The sequence below is a fragment of the Orcinus orca genome, chromosome 5 (assembly GCF_937001465.1).
Source record: "Orcinus orca chromosome 5, mOrcOrc1.1, whole genome shotgun sequence".
NCBI lineage: Eukaryota > Metazoa > Chordata > Mammalia > Artiodactyla > Delphinidae > Orcinus > Orcinus orca.
In genome coordinates this window covers 90719962-90740105 of record NC_064563.1, presented here as the reverse complement: position 1 = coordinate 90740105, position 20144 = coordinate 90719962, and the positions used below count along the sequence as shown (strand labels likewise).

The 20144-nt window shown below is 41.6% G+C and overlaps 1 protein-coding gene across 8 annotated transcripts in view; it reads left to right on the top strand.

Annotated features, from left to right (window-relative positions):
* Positions 1–2177: 2177 nt before the first annotated feature.
* TMPRSS7 (transmembrane serine protease 7) overlaps positions 2178–20144 on the top strand; it is a 57016-nt gene continuing 39049 nt past the window's right edge. Inside the window, exons 1-4 of one of the 8 annotated variants that reach the window (XR_004484474.2) lie at positions 2178–2456; positions 8678–8822; positions 11049–11262; positions 17011–17141. Coding sequence is in view for 6 of the 8 variants with exons in the window: in XM_033432172.2 (XP_033288063.1) it covers positions 8775–8822; positions 11049–11262; positions 17011–17141 (393 nt within the window). In the remaining 2 variants the exon portion in view is untranslated. Of the gene's footprint in view, positions 2457–8673; positions 8823–11048; positions 11263–17010; positions 17147–20144 lie in introns of all 8 variants that reach the window. The other 7 variants (XM_033432172.2, XM_049710311.1, XM_012533862.3 and 4 more) reach the window with 7 other exon arrangements.

Below are 20144 nucleotides of genomic sequence, written 5' to 3'. Positions count from 1 at the left end.
ATTTATTTCTGCTCGGATCTTTATGATTTCTTTCCTTCTACTAACTTTGGGTTTTGTTTGTTCTTCTTTCTCTAGTTCCTTTAGGTGTAAGGTGAGATTGTTTATTTGAGATTTTTCTTGTTTCTTGAGGTAGGCTTGTATAGCTATAAACTTCCCTCTTAGAACTGCTTTTGCTGCAGTCCATAAGTTTTGGATCATCGTGTCTTCATTGTAATTTGTCTCTAGGTATTTTTTGAATTCCTCTTTGATGTCTTCAGTGATCTCTTGGTCCTTTAGTAACATATTGTTTAGCCTCCATATGTTTGTGTCTTTTACGCTCTTTTCCCTGTAATGGATTTCTAATCTCATAGCATTGTGGTTGGAAAAGATGTTTAATATGATTTCAATTTTCATAAATTTACCAAGGCTTGACTTGTGACCCAAGATGTGATCTATCCTGGAGCATGTTCCGTGTGCACTTGTGAAGAAAGTGTAATCTGCTGGTTTTTGAAGGAATGTGCTATAAATATCAATTAAATCTATCTGGTCTATTGTGTTATTTAAAGCTTGTGTTTCCTTATTAATTTTCTGTTTGGATGATCTGTCTATTGGTGTAAATGAGGTGTTAAGGTCCCCCAATATTATTGTGTTACTGTCGATTTCCTCTTTTATAGCTGTTAACAGTTGCCTGATGTATTGTGGTGCTCCTATGTTGGATGCATATATGTTTATAATTGTTATGTCTTCTTCTTTGATTGATCCCTTGATCATTATGTAGTGTCCTTCCTTGTCTCTTGCAACATTCTTTATTTTAAAGTCTCTTTTATCTTATATGAGTATTGCTACTCCAGGTTTCTTTTGATTTCCATTTGCATGGAATATCTTTTTCCATCCCCTCACTTTCAGTCTGTATGTGTCCCTAGGTCTGAAGTGGGTCTCTTGTAGACAGCATATATATGGGTCTTGTTTTTGTATCCATTCCGCAAGCCTGTGTCTTTTGGTTGGAGCATTTAATCCATTCATATTTAAGGTAATTATCCATATGTATGTTCCTATTACCTTTTTCTTAACTGTTATGGGTTTGGTTTTGTAGGTCATTTTCTTCTCTTATGTTTCCCACTTAGAGAAGTTGCTTTAGCATATTTTTGTAGAGTTGGTTTGGTGGTGCTTAATTCCCTTAGGTTTTGCTTGTCTGTAAAGCTTTTGATTTCTCCATCGAATCTGAATGAGATCCTTGCCGGGTATAGTAATCTTGGTTGTAGGTTCTTCCCTTTCATTACTTTAAACATACCGTGCCACTCCCTTCTGGTTTGTAGAATCTCTACTGAGAAATCAGCTGTTAACCTTATGGGAGTTCCCTTGTATATTATTTGTTGTTTTTCCCTTGTTGTTTTCAATACTTTTTCTTTGTCTTTCATTTTTGTCAGTTTGATTACTATGTGTCTCGGCATGTTTCTCCTTGGGTTTTCCTGCCTGGGACTCTCTGCACCCCTGGAGTTGGGTGGCTATTTCCTTTCCCATGTTAGGGACGTTTTCAACTGTAGTCTCTTCAAATATTTTCTCAGGTTCTTTTTCTCTCTCTTCTCTTCCTGGGATCCCTATAATGTGAATGTTGTTGCGTTTAATGTTGTCCCAGAAGTCTCTTAGGCTGTCTTCATTTCTTTTCATTCTTTTTTCTTTATTCTGTTCCATGACAGTGAATTCCACCATTCTGTCTTCCACATCACTTACCCGTTCTTCTGCCTCCGTTATTCTGCTATTGCTTCCTTCTAGTGTATTTTTCACTTCAGTTATTGTGTTGTTGATCTCTGTTTGTTTGTTCTTTAATTCTTCTAGGTGTTTGTTCTTTAATTCTTCTAGGTCTTTGTTAAACATTTCTTGCATCTTCTGAATCTTTGCCTCCATTCTTTTTCCGAGGTCCTGGATCATCTTCACTATCATTTTTCTGAATTCTTTTTCTGGAAGGTTGCCTATCTCCATTTAGTTGTTTTACTGGGGTTTTATCTTGTTCCTTCATCTGGTACAAAGTCTTCTGTCTTTTCATTTTGTCTATCTTTCTGTCTATCTTTCTATCTTTCTGTGAATTTCCTTCCACAGCCTGCAGAATTGTAGTCCTTCTTGCTTCTGCTTTCTGCCCTCTGGTGGATGAGGCCATCTAAGAGGCTTGTGCAAGCTTCCTGATCAGAGGGACTGGTGGTGGGTAGAGTTGGGTGTTGCTCTGATGGGCAGAGCTCAGTAAAATTTTAATCCACTTGTCTGCTGATGGGTGGGGCTTGGTTCCTTCCCTGTTGGTTTTTTGGCCTGAGGCACCCCAGCACTGGAGCCTACCTGGCTCTTTGATGGGGCTAATGGCGGACTCTGGGGGGGCTCACCCCAAGGAGTACTTCCCAGAACTTCTGCTGCCTGTGTCCTTGTCCCCATGGTGAGCCACAGCCACCTCTGTCCCACCTCTGCAGGAGACCCTCCAACACTAGCAGGTAGGTCTGGCTCAGTCTCCTATGGGGTCACTGCTTCTTACCCTGGGTCCCAGTGGGCACACTACTCTGTTTGTGTCCTCCAAGATTGGAGTCTCTGTTTCTCCAGTCCTGTCAAAGCCCTGCAATCAAATCCCATTAGCCTTCAAAGTCTGATTTTCTAGGAATTCCTCCTCCCATTGCCAGACCCCCAGGTTGGGAAGTCCAGTGGGTGGACTTCTGTGGTGTAAGTGTTCTCCAGTTTGTGAGTCACCCACCCAGCAGTATGGGATTTGATTTTGCTGTGATTGTGCCCCTCCTACCATCTCATTGTGGCTTCTCTTTTGTCTTTGGATGTAAGGTATCTTTTTTAGTGAGTTCTAGTGTCTTCCTGTCGATGATTGTTCAGCAGTAAGTTGTGATTCCAGTGCTCTCGCAAGAGGAAGTGAGCGCATGTCCTTCTACTCTGCCGTCTTGAACCCTAGATCTCATCTGGTTTCTAAAGTTGACTTTAAAAAAGTATTCCTTTGTATTCTAGTGACCTTTCCATAATATCCAAAATCAATACTTTTTAGTGAAGCAGATTCATTCCTTTATCAAACATTGAGTTAATTCAGCACCTACAGTGAGCCAGAACTTTTCCAGCTCTATATATTCAGATCTCTCTGTGACAGTGCTGTTTACCAACTTGGGCCAATCTGAACCTCTAAGGTTTGTCTGGTAAGGGATGTGTTGTAGAATGACTTCTGGATTAGTTTACTCAAGTACTCCTTAGCCTGACCACATGCTTTTACTAAATTAAGTACTCTTTATATTACACACTTAAAAAGGGGAAAGAGGTCTATTTTTTTTTTAAAGTTACAATCTGTGTGACCTGAGAGAAAGGTCACAATTTATTTATTTATTTAATATAATTTTAGTTATTTATTTATTTTTGGTCACATTGTGTCTTTGTTGCTGCATGTGGGCTTTCTCTAGTTGTGGCCAGTGGAGACTACTCTTCATTGTGGTGTGTGGGCTTCTCATTGTGGTGTGTGGGCTTCTCATTGCGGTGGCTTCTCTTGTTGCAGAGCACGGGCTCTAGAGCTCAGGCTCAGTAGTTATGGCACACAGGCTTAGTTGCTCCGCAGCATGTGGGGTCTTCCCAGACCAGGGCTCGAACCCGTGTCCCCTGCATTGGCAGGCAGATTCTTAACCACTGCACCACCAGGGAAGTCCAAGAGATCTTTTTAATGTGTCCATTGAACCAGAAAGAGAAGATGCGGTAGCCATCCACCACCTTATTGTCCCGTTACTGGTCTAATGTAAGACAATCTCGTCTGAACATTCATCCCTTGGTATTGATATGGCTGATCATGGATGATGTACTAACAGCTCCTCCTGGACCATGACTCAGTCATTCTACACCATCCTTCCCTCTCCTCACCAGGGAGGGAAAAGGAGTCAGAAGAGCATGGTGGGGTTTCAGGATAACATCCAGATAATATGGTTAGAATGCCACCTGCAGCTGCCCCAGACTATGACCAGGCTTTAGAATGTTTGCAATACTGTCCATTAAAAGCAAGTTTACTCTGTTGGGAGTGACTACCCTCCAAGAGTCCCTCCCACTCCTACAGAAATTGAGGGTGTTATGGGCTTGTGTCATTTGTTCCAAAGACAAGCTGAAGTTTAAACTCCCACTATCTTAGAATGTGACCTTATTTGGAAATAGAGTCATTGCAGATATAATTGGTTAATATGAGGTCAAGGAGCTTGGAGATAGAATATTCAGATGACAAGCTAAATAACTGACAAGACAACATGAGAGATGCTGCAAAGTAATGTTTGATGGATTATTATAACTTTATTTAAGTCTCAAGTACTGATATGTACAATTAAGACTTTGAGTTGGGGGAAGAAGAGAGTGCTGTGATCTGGGGTTGAAAAGCTGGCAGGAAAGTAGGCTGTTGAAAGTGGTTAGGATTTGAATAAGGTAATGTGGACTGGGGGCACAAGAGTCAAAGGAGAGGGCTGCTAATATCAGCCTCCTCTATGATTCTGTGGCATTTTGTTGACACCTCTTTGATAGCACTTATTACATAATGTTGTAATCATTGGTTTGCCTGTCTGCCTCCTCTATTGAGAGCTTTTTAAGGGCAGAGATATAGTTTATTCAGTTAAAAAATATTTGGCCTCTGTCTCATAGTAGGCATGCAATACGTATTGAGTAAACAGAAGGGTAGGTGAACAGATGGATGAATATACATTGAAACTGCATGATTTGACAGAGCAGGTTTAACAGATGTGATGGGAGGACACAGAAAGGTAGCTTGGTACCACACTGAGGAAGACCTTGAATGTCAGGCTAGGGAGCTAAACAAAAGGAGACTGGGCTGCCATTGTCAAGGACGGAGGTGACACTGGAGAGTTATTTTAGGAAGATGTATTTAGTAGTGATGTGTACATGGGAAGGATGAGCCTAGATGAGGAAAACCTGTTAAGGGGATATTACAACAGTCCAGATCTAGGGGCTCTCTAAGACACTCCACGTCATTTCATTTTTAAAAATAATCCATGTGATATGATGTAAAGATTAGGCTCAAGCTCCCTGTGAGTCAGCAGGAAAAGAGAGGCTAGGATCACTGTTGTGTCCCTTTATTACAGGACCCCAAGGGTGATAGTGTTAAGTGGCAGGCTGGCTTCCCAGGCTCCTGTGCAACCTTGTGTTTCCTCAGGATTCACTCCCCTCTGCAGAGAGCTTGGTGGTGAGTGGTGATCAGGTGACTACTTTGCACATGGCTATCTGTCATAACAGAGAGAAGTGGATCCTAAATAGCAGAAAAGAACTTTATCTGTTGCGGGAGAGCCGGTGTCTCCTCTGGTTAGGCAAGGATGGAAGTGTCACTCCCCCGCCACCGCCCCTTGCTAAGTGCCTTCTGTGCCAGAGGCTCAGAACCTTGCTCATGTTAGATGGATGACTTGGCCCTACCCCCAGGCCTTCAGATGTGCTGGGCTCATCTTTGGGCAGAAGGTTGAAGCATTTTAAGTACTTTCATGCGATGAATTGATGTATTGGCTAGGTTACGTGCTCTCAGCGATCACTGCCGAATCCAATGGCGAGATATTTCTCCTCTGACCCAGCTCACTGCACACTATTTGCTCACCAGCCAGTGGGCAGACACCTGCCTCCCTTCCCTCAGCACAGGGACCTTTGTTCCTGGGAAAGGAACAGAAACCTCTTCACTGTCTTTCAAGATCTTTGTGATGGGAAGCACTAGCTTACATCTGGCCATTGTGATTGTCTTTGGCCATGTGTTCTGGGAATTGAAGGGATTTTTGCACCAGAACATCCATGCCAGCAAAAGGAGATGAATACAAGCTCATTCACCAAGACTTTCCTGTACCCCAGCTGCCTTTGCTATTGCCTCTCAAAACCAGTGGCTTATCTAGAGTTGACTCCTGGAGATGATAATTTTCTCTCTAACATTTTATCAAGAAAAATTTGAAACATATACTTGAAAAAATTCTGTAGTGTAAATGCATATATCCACACCTAGATTCTACATTAACATTTGCTACACTTACTTTATCATCTATCTATCCATCTGGAGGGGATCATTTTTAAACAATCCTTGAGTTGATACAATGAACACAATTTCAGTAATAATCATGGAATAGAGTGAAAAAACAATAACAAAACACAGTAAAAAGTTTTATTCGACTTTGTATGCATAATTTTGCTAGAAAAAGTAGTTAACAAAATAAGTATTACAGAAAAAATATTATATATAAAATATTATACCTTGCAGTTCACGGTCTGTATACTTGTTTTACATTTTAAATATTAATTAATTTCGAATGGTCACATGGAGTAACAGATATGAAATAATTGCGATTCTGTTTCTTCATCTTTACAATCATTGTACTATTATTGCTTATGTTGAATATTCTGTTTAAGTGCAGGAATATGCAGTACCACAGGAGACAAGGATTCTACTCCAAGTAAACTTAAATGATTCCAAACTGTTAGAAACTTAGTCTCAAAATGAGCATGTGTCATAGAGTCCTCTTGTGCTTGAGACCAACTGTACAAATGGGAGTTTTTCAAATTAACTTCTATATAATATTTCTCATTTATTAAACAATGAGTTATAAAACTGTGCTCATTTTGAAGCTTATGTATATATTATTAAAACTCAGTTGTAATGGAAGCAATTATTTAGAACTTATATCAAAGATTTTTTTCAGAGAAAAGTATTTTATCACTGAAATTATTTAGAATTGCTGGCAAATGGAGATTAAAAAAATTAGCCTGTAGTTGGTTTTATGATTGTTTTAAAATTCTGTATATGTAGTTCAGCCTCCTATGATTTGCTGCCTCTTTCCCATTCTTGGTGTCAAAGAGAAACAGAGGCACACTAGTGAAAAGCTGTAAGGACAGATTTTGTTCAGTACTAGTGTAATAGGGGAAAGAGTCTTCAGAATAGAACTTAGCTCAATTCCAAATACAGTAAAGACAGCTGGTCATTTATGGCAAATGAGCAGAGTGAGGGGGTCAGTGGATGGGAGATGACTAAGAGGAAACACCAAGGGTAGATAGATTCTTGCTAAAGGCAGGACAAGGATTTATACATCAAGAATGGAGGATAGGGCTTCCCTGGTGGCGCAGTGGTTGAGCGCCCGCCTGCCGATGCAGGGCACGGGTTCGTGCCCTGGTACGGGAAGATCCCACATGCTGCGGAGCGGCTGGGCCCGTGAGCCATGGCCACTGAGCCTGTGCATCCGGAGCCTGTGCTCCGCAACGGGAGAGGCCACAACAGTGACAGGCCTGCGTACCGCAAAAAAAAAAAAAAAAAAAGAATGGAGGATGGAGAACTTGATCAGATATCAAAGTAGGGGGGATTCTCACTAAGCTGATAGCAAGATTCTTATTACAACTGGGTAGGCAGTTGCTGTCAGGACCCAAGAATGAGGCCTGGTCACAAAGAGGGCTCAGAGGAGCCTGTCTAAAGTTTGACTCTCAAGAAGAAAGTCTTCTCAGTGCCACTGCCCAGAACATATATTTTACTTATATTGGTGAAATGAGTAATTCTAGAAATAAGGGAAATAATACAAAAAGGATGGGCAATTAAAGAAATTTTAAAATTTCCCAATCTTATTATTATAAAGGCTAAAGCATTATTAGTCATTTCATCACTGTTATTAATAAATAACAAAGCCAGGAAGCAGATTTGTACAACATGACATAATTTGTTTGTGAGGCTTTAACTAGTAATTTTCCACCACTTTCAGTAGGCACTTTCTCACTTGCTTCTTTATGACCATCCCCTGAATGATGCAGAGTTTGTGTCCAAATCAGCAGAGCAGTGCTTCCCCTTTAAAGGGCAATTGATCAGCTTTCCATTGATTCTCAGTGTCTAGAGGGAAGCATGTCTGTGTCACAGGGACAAGGGGTGCAATGTGTCAGCCTTGTTCCACCTGTGTGCTGAGGAAAACCCTGATGGTGCATCTCACGATTACTCTCCGCTTCCTACCCTTGAACCTAATTCAGATCGACATGGGGACGAATGGGAGAGATGGGAAAAGAAGATTTTCATCAGGAAAGGCCTGGGTTTACTGAGAACTGCAAGAGAAGGGGGAGAAAAAACCCTCCAACCTCTTGGATAGGGATTTTCAGAGAGTATAGCTGGAAAGCTAAGAGCAGAATTGGACAGTGAGGCTTCTGGAGTTGGCTTGAGATGCCAGCAAGAGAAATGGGTGTGTGGGGGTGAATTTCTTTTCTTTTTTTCTTATTGAGGTAAAATTGGAATGAAACATTATATAATTTCAGGTGTACAACATTATAAACTGGTATTTATATACACTACAATGTCATCATCACCCTAAGTCTAATCACCATCTATCACCATACAGTTCACCCCCTTCACCCATTTTACCCTCCCCTGGGCAGCATGGGGATTTCTAAGAAGCAATGCTGAGGGTTATACATTAGATCTCATAATATACTTTAGTAGGTGCAGACAAAAATATAAATGACTTGTAAATATTTGGGGGTTGTTGGACTGTATCCTCGTGAGGCAACCTTGCCTTGAGGCTGGGCTCTGAGAGGCCTGACTCATATTAGGGTAACATTAAAAAGCCTTTAGTTTGGGTTTGCAAGGCTCTCTGCTAGGTCCCTTTAACATTCACTATATAGTAATGAGGCAGCTTCAGTTTCTGAACTGGAGCCGGTGGAGGTAAATTGATTCCTTTCCTCGGAAAGCTAGCTTGAATGTGGCAACCAATTCTTCTCAAGCGGGAATGTAAGGGGCTGAAAACTGGCTTGGAGGTACCTCTGGATGTTCACCTGCAGAACAACTAAAAATGGACAAAGAAAACAGTGATGTTTCATCCAAACCTGCTGATGTGAATGTAAGTACATGGAGAGAAGCCTTCTCTGTTACTCGAATGCCATTTATTGCTGACCCTTTTGGTAAAATGAGACTGAGTTACTTTACAGAAATAAAGGAAACAATAATAAAATACTTAGCTTTCCTTTGGAACTTAATGGATTTTACAAATTTGAGCTTGTTTTAAAGTGCTGTACTTGGCAATTGATTTGCAGCTGTTTTTCTAAAACTCCAGGGAAATGGTACTGATCTCTACACAAATTCCACTTTAAAATTTAATCAGGGCTAACTGAGACTGCCTATAATGTGTTCCCACACTTAAAGACCAAACCTTGACCTTGTCAGTTCTACATGGGCTAGCATTTCTGTGTGTTTTCCTTTTTTACTTCTTGGGGGGGATATTTGAAAGTAGCTTGACACTATAGTCAAGTCATCCAACAACAGAATATTTTTCTCTTTAGAAACACCATCCTCAGTCCTGCAGGACATCACATTAGATGAGATCTGGTCTAGTTCAGTTTCAGCAGGAGGCATATAAGCTACATTTCACTCCAGGGGTTGACAGGAGTGTTTGGCAAAAAGAATGAGGGAGCCATGAATAATTTAGAATGTTCTTGGCCACATATTATCCCATTAATTGGTAGGATTAAAGACTGGAAGACGTGTACTTTGTAGGGAACAGTGAGAGAGAGAGAATGAGAGCATTCTTAGAGGAGAGCTCGAAAGATTATTTCTTTGGAAATGGTGCTCCATATTCTTGCTTTTAAAAGAATGTGTGTTTAAAAGTTATTTTGTCACTGAAGTTTAGTTACCCTGACATGTATAAATCTCTCCTTCAAAGAAGTTAAACTCTCACTTACATTATTAAAGAATTGACAGCATCAAATGACAGAGGATAGAGGAAAAAAAGAGGAGGGGAAAGAGTTAAATAATGTATTTTTTCCTGTTGCACAGAACACCTTGCACTAAACCCGGTAATTTTCTAATCTAACATGAGTCCCCTATTTCATTCTTTATTTTTTAATCATTCTTTCATTTGTATTGAAAACCTGAGTCACTGACCAGTTCAGTGGCTGGCTTCGAAGTGCATGCTTGTGAGGCAATGGTAAAACAATCAGTTTGATCCTTGTCCTGCATCCCTACACAAACGAGAGCATCATCCTCACATTTTTCTTCCTACTGAAGCTGAATCTGGCCTCTGTACCCCAACACTGAATTAATTTTTGGAGACAGAGTTTTGGGCGAAGTAGAAAAGAATAGCTTTATTGCTTTGCCAGGCAAAGGGAGCCACAGTGGGCTAAGGCCCTCAAAACTGTGTGTTTCAACCTGGAGGGGGTAGTGAGGAGTTTTATAGTAATGGTTCAAAGAGGGCATGATCAGCTCCTGGACAATCTTCTGACTGGTTGGTGGTGAGGTAACTTCTGGTTCCAACCCATCTGGGGTCTATGTGTTTGTGGGCAGCATACTGTTAATTTCTCCTACCTAATAGGGGTTTCAGTATCTGAAAAACAGCTCACAGTTACTATTGTATATATCCCTTGATGGGGAACCAGGACCCTGCCCCAAGGCTGCACTATTGTTTCTTTTGACTTTTCCTCCCTTGTCTCTGCATCCCCTCCCTTCCCTAATTAGCAACTGTTTGAACCAGCTTGTTGGAACTCAGGGAAGGTCATGGAGGCTGAATGAAGCCTATTTCCTGTAATCAAGAAATGGGGGACACAGAAAGGCTTTTGTGCCCAGGAGTCCCACAGGGTCCTGCTCGGTATCATTACCACTAGGTCACGAAAACATAATTAAGAAATCAATTAGTTTCTCTGAGGAACTCACTTCTATTCTTACTTTCAATCTGCCTCAGCCCAGAAGACACTGTGGGAGAAAAGCTATATCGTACAAACACACACATCCCCAGAGTGGTGGACAGATGAATTAACCCCCATAGAATCCTGTCTGACCTTCAGGTCCTCTAGTCTACACTCCATAAAATTCAGGCCTATCCTCTACAGTGTCAGTTTAGCAGAGTTGGAGAGTTGAGGGGACCAGTTGAGGACCTGGGAACCATTTCACTAGAGTTCATATACCTCCTGTTTTTTTCTGATTGGTCTTAACTGTGTGATTCAATGCAAGTCAATGCTTATGTAAATAATTTGGCTTATTTAGGCCTTTTAGCACCAAGATTCTCCTGACTAGGTGGTTGCATTTAAGCTCTAGACTACTTCTAACTGTTAACACCTCTTTCATTCTTTTGAAGATATCCAATATCTCAGTTCAGGTGGTCAGTGTCCAAGGGAAGCTGCCAGGGAGACGACCACCGAGAAAACCCATCAACAAACCCAAACCCAAACCCAAGAAGCAACTCAAGAAGAAAGCTCCCTTTTGGAACGTCCAAATCAAAATCATTCTCTTCACAGTATTTTTGTTCATCTTAGCGGTCGTAGCCTGGACACTGCTGTGGCTCTATATCAGTGAGTTGAAATCTATGTACCTTTGGGGTTAAGGCTTGCCCTGTGAGTTCTGCGTCAGCAATGCAGGCCCGATCTGACCTTGGGGGTTTCTGATAGAATTTTCTTATTTCTCAGACTGACAGTCATTTTCAAAACTGTTGAGGTTTCAAGGAAGAAGCCAGAATTGTCTTTCCCATTTCTTCTTTTACCACCACTGCTTTCTTCCCAGAGGAGCAGAGATGGGGGAATAGGATGAGAAGAGCTGAGGAGAATGCTCAGGAGCTTCTGACTGGTTCAGAAATGTAATGCATTTTTAGCTTTAAAAAATGAATGGAACGCTAAGCTGTTTTATTTCCTCATCCACCCACTGCCTGTTTCTAGGCAACCTTAGATTTCTAGCTCCCTGAGCTTCATTTTACTCATGCGTCTTTCTCTCCTCTGTTTTGTTTTTTTTTTTTGCGGTACGCGGGCCTCTCACTGTTGTGACTTCTCCCGTTGTGGAGCACAGGCTCCGAACGCACAGGCTCAGCGGCCATGGCTCACGGGCCCAGCCGCTCCGCGACATGCAGGATCTTCCCAGACCGGGGCACGAACCCGTGCCCCCTGCATCGGCAGGCAGACTCTCAACCACTGCACCACCAGGAAAGCCCTTCTCCTCTGTTTTTATGTTTTTATTTATCCAATTGATTGTTTTTGTCAGTCTTATTGATCCTTTTGGGTAGGAGTCATAACTAAGTTCTTCCTTAGAGAGTACTTACCCAAGCAGCTCAGTAACTACAGCATTTATTGATTTATGTTGGACTTCCCACCCTACGCATATTAATATACTTGATACAAGATATGTGTACTCTCAAAGATATTAAAATTTGGTTGGAAAGCTAGATTTATAGGCAAAGAATGAATGAATATTGTCTTGAACAGTTCAGTTCATTTACATATAGAAATTGACCACCTATAATTTGTGTGGCACAATATAAGATATCAGGCACACCAAGATACATCTCCTACCTTCAAAAAGCTCACAGATGCATTTTTCTACTTTCAAAAAATCTCATAGTTCAGTACTAGAGAGGGAGTGTGAGTTGACTTTTTTTTTTTTTTTTTTCTCAAGCAATTACTTTGCAATCACAGAAGGGAGACATCCAACAACCTGCCCAGGGATAGAGTCTAGATAAGTCTTCATGAACTGGTTCTTGAAAATTCATTTGACACATCTTGGGAGTGCCCCCTATGAGCTGAGCTCTGTGATAAGCATGGAACAGAGTGGTAGACAGGAAAGAATCTGTCTTTACAGACTAGTGGGGGAGGTCAAGTCAATGAGCAATTAAGAAAAACACAAAAGACACACAACCCCAATCCAGAGCAAACCAGTTTATTTCCCTTCAGCTCTCTGCCAGCCCTAAACTGATATATTTGCATTGCCCTTGCATTTTTGTACAAGGTTTCGGGACATCATTGTGAAGAGTTAACTTGTTGGTTGTGTGAAAATCAGTTAAGGGCATTTCAGCAAAACAGACCAGTACAAGCAAAGGAAAACTGGTATAAGTAAGTGAGAATTGTTCAGCAAACAACAGGGGTTAGTTTTGATAGATGAAATTTGGGCATGGAGGGTGGCCTTGAGAAATGTTAAAAAACAAAAATTCAACCAAGTAAATCTGATGATCTAATTGGCTTTATTCAATGGCTCATGAATCTGGCAGCATCCCTTCTAGTAAATAAAAGGGCTTTCTGAGGGGGTGTACAAAATGGAAGGTTTTTATAGGCAGAAGGAGGGTGGGGCAAGGAAGCTATTAGCAAAAGAAAAGAAAGGATTGTTTCAGGCCAGGCCATCAAATTTTGGGGGAAGGGAACAGCAGGGGTCTTTATCATGTAGATTATCACACTAGTGTTGATCAGGAAATTTCTGTTTAAAGGTCACATTCCTGAGAGAATGTGAAACTGTAATTAAGTCTTGGTTTGCAGTCTTGGGAGCAAAGGACTCCATTTGGGGTTTGTGATTTTTTTTTTTTTTTAACAGAAATGAGATGGACAGCTCATCAGGAAAACCATGTGTTACTGAACATAAGTTTGTGTGCTCAACACACAGTGAGACCAAATGAAACAAAATGGAGCTTGGATCAGAGAAATGTTTATTGCAGGGCCAAGCAAGGAGAATGGGTAACTCGTGCTCAGAAAAACTGAACTCCCTGATGGTTTTGGAGGAGAAGTTTTTATAGGCAAAATTTGGGGTGAGGACTGCAGGGTGTGTGACTTTCCTCAGATTGGTTGGTGGTGAGGTAACAGGGTGGTATTCCAGGAACCTTGTGCTCATCCTGAAGTTATGATCCTCCACCTGTGTGTGGTCTTAGTTCTTGCAGAAGAACTCAAAGATATTGTTATGTATATTCCTTGAGGAGGAATCAGAATCCTGGACTATAGTTTCTTGATTGTTCCTTTGTTTCTGCATTCCCTTACTTCCCTGATTAGCAGCTGTCTGAATCTGCTCTTTGTATTCAGGAAGGTCTAAGAGGCAGAAGACTTTTTTCTTTTTTTTGCAAATAAGAAAAAGGGAGACACAGAAAAGCTTTTGTGCCCAGGATGGCCCCACAGGGTCTTCCTCAGTTTCACATGGAGGGCTTGTATGTTAGGCTGAGCTCAAGAGTTAGACAAATGTAATCTGGTTGAAGGCTAAATTGATCTCTCTTGCATTGCTTATCCCTTGATTACTTACTGATAGAAGAAGGATGTGTGAGCTTCTAGGTAGAAGTCATAGCTTTCATTCAAATTTTAAAGAATCTGCAACAGAAAAAAAAAATCTAAGGACTTTCTTGGTAAAATCAAAGACAAAAACAACTATTGCTTTATACAAGAGGCCTAGTGAGGCAAGGTGATTTGTCCAAGGTTACATTGATCTTGGGTGGCCTCGGCCTGCAGTAGCTTGAAGTAGAGTTTTGGTTCCCATCCAGGGATTGAGCCAGGAGAGCACCGAATCCTAGCCACTAGACTAGTGGTCAGTGACAAGGCCCTGGCCCTATGGCTTTGCAGAAAAAAGAATTCCCACAAAGGCAGAAAGTAGTGAAACAAGTAAAGTATTTATTAGGGGAAAAAGAAGTACAGTATGTGTGGATAGACACATGGGCAGGCTCAGAGAGAGAGTCGCAAAGTGGCAGTTTGAATCACTTTTATGGGGCATTTCTTCCATGTCTCCTTTGGCCAATCATTTTGATTTGCCTAGTTCAGAGTCCATATTTGGTATATCTCAGGATCTTTCCATGTGTGCGTGTGCATCTCTTAGCCAAGATGGATTCAACCAAAGAGGCGTATGGGTAGATTTGGCCACTTGGAGGTCTACGCATGTGTAGGCGGAGAGGTCTCCTGACTTTGAGAATAAAATATGTGGTCTCTTATCTTCTATCTAGGCAGGGCCCAGTGTCCTCTCTCAATTGTCCTGTTATTCCCATCTGGAGTATGGTCCACAGGGAATGAACTCAAACTGTTTGCCCTGAGAGCCCATCTATCTCCTGCCTCAACATAACTTTTGTTGAACCTAAGTTCATATGCCTGATGTACAGTGAGGCCAAACAAATCGAAATGTTGGAGTTTGGAGCAGAGAAAGGTTTATTTTAAGGGCCAAACAAGGAGAATGGACAGTTCATGCTCAAAAGACCCTAACTCCCTGATGGTCTTCAAGGAAGAGTTTTTAAAGGTAAATTTTTTTGGGGAGGGCTATGGGGTGTGTGACTTTCTTCTGATGGTTGGTGGTGAGGTAACAGGATGGTATTTCAGGAATCTCAACCATCAGCCTTCTGGTTCCAACCAGGCTGGGGTCTACGTGATTGTGCTCAGCCTGAAGTCACCATCCTCCACTTGGATAGGTCCTTAATTCCTATAGAAGAACTCAAAGTTATGTATTAGATTATTAGGTTTATCCCTTAAGGAGGAACTAGGACTCTGCACTATTGTTTCTTGACTGCTTTTCCTTTGTTTCTGCATTCCCTCACTTCTAATTAGTGACTGTTTGAATCTGCCTTTTGGAACTCAGGGAAGGTCTGGGAGGCTGAAGCCTTTTTCCTACAAACAAGAAATGGGGAAAATGGAAAGGCTTTTGTACCCAGGAGGGCCTTGAATGGTCCTGCTCTGTTTCAATCCCCCCTTTTCTTTGCTACTCCTTAATCTTGAGGTGAACAAGTACAGGACAAGAAAGGGAGTAAAGTTTTGGTTAGAGAGCTTAGACAGAAACTTGGCAGAGAAACTCAGTTTTAGGGGGCTCAGTTTCATAACTTCAAAGAACAAATCTAGGACAGGAGCTCAGGCCTCTGGCCCCTTCCCCACTCTCCACAGCCTCACTACACTACAGGGCTAATGTGAGCCTGGATGGGTCACACAGGGAGGCTGTTCCCTGTCCTTCACAGAGGCTGCACCTTCTTTTTAATTCAGCCATCACTTATTTAGCATTTCCACGCACTGGGCATTGTGCTAAGAGAGATTATTCCCTCCCTCTCTTCCTCTCTCTCTTCCTTCCCAGGAACATTTACTGAGCTTGAAAGCTAAGTCAGGCACTCACTACCCTGTGCTAGGGGTTGAAGGACAAGAAGTTACTGTTCATCTAGAAAGACAGACATGCAGAAAGAAGCTATGATACCGTGGGGCATGTGTCACAGGAAAGAAAGGTACCACAGCCATGAGAGCCTGGGAGTGATGCCTCATACCCGTAAGACCTTGTAACAAAAAGGAATGGCTGAAAGGAGAGTCCCTCATCTCCCTAGGCTATTCTCTGGTGCCTGAAGGCATCTCAGACACAGCAATATCTTTGTCTGTCTTCACAGCAGTTTCTGGCCCACCTGATGCCCAGTCCCATGGTCTTACCTGGGCAGAGTTTTTGAGCAGGAGTTGATCTCAGGTGGCCTCAGCCTGCATCAGCTTGAAGCAGGATTTCAGTTCCCTGGCCAGAGTTTGAAGTCAGGTCACAGCAGTGAGAGCACCGAACATTAGCCACTAGACCATGAAGGCCAGTGGCCAGTGATAAGACCCTGGCCCATGGCTTTGTAGAAATGAATTTCCACATAGAGATGGAAAGTAGTGAAACAAGTGAAGTGTTTATTAGGAGAAAAAAGAGTAAGTGTAGATAGACACATGGGTGGACTCAGAGAGAGAGATGCACCCTCGTGGTAGTTTGAATCACTTATATGGGGCATTTCTTCTGGGTTTCCTTTGGCCTATCATCTTGCTTTGCCTCGCTCTTCCCACCAGGGAAGTCCAGAAGAGATGTTATTAACTACATTTAGAGCTTCACAGTCTGTAAAATATGAAGCTGTCTAGGACTTCCCTAGTGGCACAGTGGTTAAGGATCTGCCTGCCAATGCCTGTCAATGCAGGGGACACGGGTTCAAGCCCTGGTCCGGGAAGATCCCACATGCTGCGGAGCAACTAAGCCCGTGCACCACAACTACTGAGCCTGCACTCTAGACCCCACGAGCCACAACTACTGAAGCCCGGACACCTAGAGCCTGTGCTCCACAACAAGAGAAGCCACCGCAATGAGAAACACGTGCACCGCAACGAAGAGTATCTCCCGCTCACAGCAACTAGAGAAAGCCTGCACGCAGCAACAAAGACCCAGTGCAGCCACAAATAAATAAATTAAATACAAATAAATTATTTAAAAAAACTGCTTAAAGAAGCTGTCTAAAATAAAATCATTTCAGGAGCCCGACAGGGACATATATCAGACAATGCCTCACTGTCACGCAGATGGAAAGACTCCTAACCACCTTCTCTCCTCTCTTACAGGTAAGACAGAAAGCAGAGATGCTTTTTACTTTGCTGGGATGTTTCGCATCACCAACATTGAGTTTCTTCCTGAATACCGACAGAAGGAGTCCAGGGAATTTCTATCAGTGGCCCGGACCGTGCAACAAGTGGTGAGGTGATGGGGGGATCTTGAAAGGCTGGGGAAGGTGAGGTCAGGGGGTAAGGGATGAGGGGTTGGGGTTACAGTGTCACAGGTGAGCAGGGTGGATGAAGGAAGAACTCAGGGAAACATGGGATTTAGCTCATCTTGGTTGTAAGATAAAATTGTTTATTTGATAGAATTGCTTTTTTTTTTTTCTCCTGAAATTAAAAAGAAATGGCTCTCTGAGCTTCAGTTTTTCTTATCTCTAAAATAAAAGAATTGGATCAGGTGATATTTAAAATGCCTTCCAGTACAGAAATTACATGCATACTGATTAATTCTGTGATCCATACAGATTTATTTCAACCTTGATGCACTGGTATCTCTTCACTTAAAAAAAAAAAAACCTTTCTTATTGTAGAACTGATAAGTATTTATTGTAAAAATTTACAAAAGTACTTTAAAAATATAATCTCCTTTAACATCGTCTCCAGAGATAGAGCCTCTTTTGATTCTGGACCACGTAGACACAGGACATAGGGCAATATTGGAGTATTAGTAGATATTCAGTTTTATAATCTGACTTTTTCCTCTTGACATAAGATTGCATGTCTCTATGCAAGTTCATATTCTTTAAAAAGCATAAGTTTTGATAGCTTCAAGTTGGCAAGTCCCTTTTTATTGGATATTTAAGTTGTTTCCAATTTTTGCTATTAACAGATAACACTATAACAAAACTGCCATGTAAATTGTTTGTATCTCTGATTACCTCCTTAGCTGATTTCCTAAAAGTATAATTGGTCACACAGAAGAATATTTATCATGGCTCTTGGTACCTATTACCAATAGAAAGTTTCTGCCAGTTTGCATCTGCACAGTAATGGAGAGGGTGGCCTAGCAGTGGCGACTCTCCTGCAGTGACAGGCGCTCTGCAGTGTAAAATGAAGAAGGGCTGAGAGAGAGAGCGCGAGCAAAGACGGTAGCAGGCATAGTGGCTTTTATTGATTGAAGGCCTCCTATATACTGGGTAAAGTGTAAAACCCTTTACCATTTCAATATATCAATTATCCCTCAAATTAGCCCAAGGAGATGGACATTCTTTTAAAATCTCTTTACCATTTTTTCCAATCCCAGGCAGTATTCTTCCTTCAACATCCAAAGCCATTCCTCTCTGTTGCTGAAGTTATCCTTCAAAAATAACATTTCTCCTTTGGCTTAAGGATACAATACTGATTCTTAAGAATAGCCAGATAAAATACTGATTCTTAAGAATAGCAGGCAAGCACTTTTCTAAATCTGTCCCCTGATTGTCCCAGTCTCATTCCTTACCACTTTCTCCCAACAGAAACCTTGTGATCTAAGGCAGTCATTACTTGTGTTATGAATAATCATTGTATTTACATGTCTGGCAGCCCTGGTTTCTGCTGCTATTCACTCAGGACCTAAAGCCATCTGTCCAATTTCTATGGAGTGAAATTCCACCCGTCATTCATGACCCATCAAAAAGCCTCCTTCTCTGTGAAATCCTCCCCGGCCTCCTGCAGAGTCAATGCTGGCTTTGTGTAGACCCCATTTGTATAGTTAGTATTGCACTCAATGCATTTTATTATAGTTATTTAACATCCCACCCAAAGAGGTAGGCATTTTGATCACCACTTTACAGATTAAAAAAGAGAGAGACAGAAAGAGAAAAACAAATACCGTACGCTAACACATATATATGGAATCTAAGGAAAAAAGAAAAAAAATGTCATGAAGAACCTAGGGGTAAGACAGGAATAAAGACACAGGCCTACTGAGGATATGGGGAGGGGGAAGGGTAAGCTGTGACAAAGTGAGAGAATGGCATGGACATATATACACTACCAAACGTAAAATAGATAGCTAGTGGGAAGCAGCCGCATAGCACAGGGAAATCAGCTCGGTGCTTTGTGACCACGCAGAGGGGTGGGATAGGGAGGGTGGGAGGGAGGGAGACGCATGAGGGAAGAGATATGGGAACATATGTATATGTATAGCTGATTCACTTTGTTATAAAGCAGAAACTAACACACCATTGTAAAGCAATTATACTCCAATAAAGATGTTAAAAAAATAAAATAAAATAGATAGCTAGTGGGAAGCAGCCGCATAGCACAGGGAGATCACCTCGGGGCTTTGTGACCACCTAGAGGGGTGGGATAACGAGGGTGGGAGGGAAACGCAAGAGGGAGGGTATACGGGGACATATGCATACGTATAGCTGATCCACTTTGTTATACAGCAGAAACTAACACACCATTATAGAGCAATTATACGCCAATAAAGAAGTTAAAAATAAAACAACAAAACAAAAAAAAAGAAAAAAAGAAAGAGAAAAACAAATACCTTATGCTAACACATATATATGGAATCTAAAAAAAAAAAAAGGTCATGAAGAACCTAGGGGCAAGATGGGAATAAAGACACAGACCTACTAGAGAATGGACTTGAGGATATGGAGAGGGGGAAGGGTAAGCTGGGACAAAGTGAGAGAGTGGCATGGAGATATATACACTACCAAACGAAAAATAGATAGCTAGTGGGAAGCAGCCGCATAGCACAGGGAGATCAGCTCAGTGCTTTGTGACCACCTAGAGGGGTGGGATAGGAGGGTGGGAGGGAGGGAGATGCAAGAGGGAAGAGATATGGGGACATATGTATATGTATAGCTGATTCACTTTGTTGTAAAGCAGAAACTAACACACCATTGTAAAGCAATTATACTCCAATAAAGATGTTAAAGAAAAAAGAGAGAGAGAGAGAGAGAAAAAGAAAAAAAAGAGGCTCAGCAGGTCTTGGTAATGTGTTCTGTGTTGCACAGTGAATTTAAACTCCATGGCCCATTTTTTTCCACAATGCTATATTATTTCTAAGGTTTTTCGTTTTTTGTTTTTTGTTCCTGGGCAATTAGTTAGGTGATTTTACTATTATGTAAAAAGGGGACTACAGGAGGAGAAGATTTGGCAGAAGAAATTGGTTTTAGAAATGCTAAGTAAGGGCAAACAGTCAA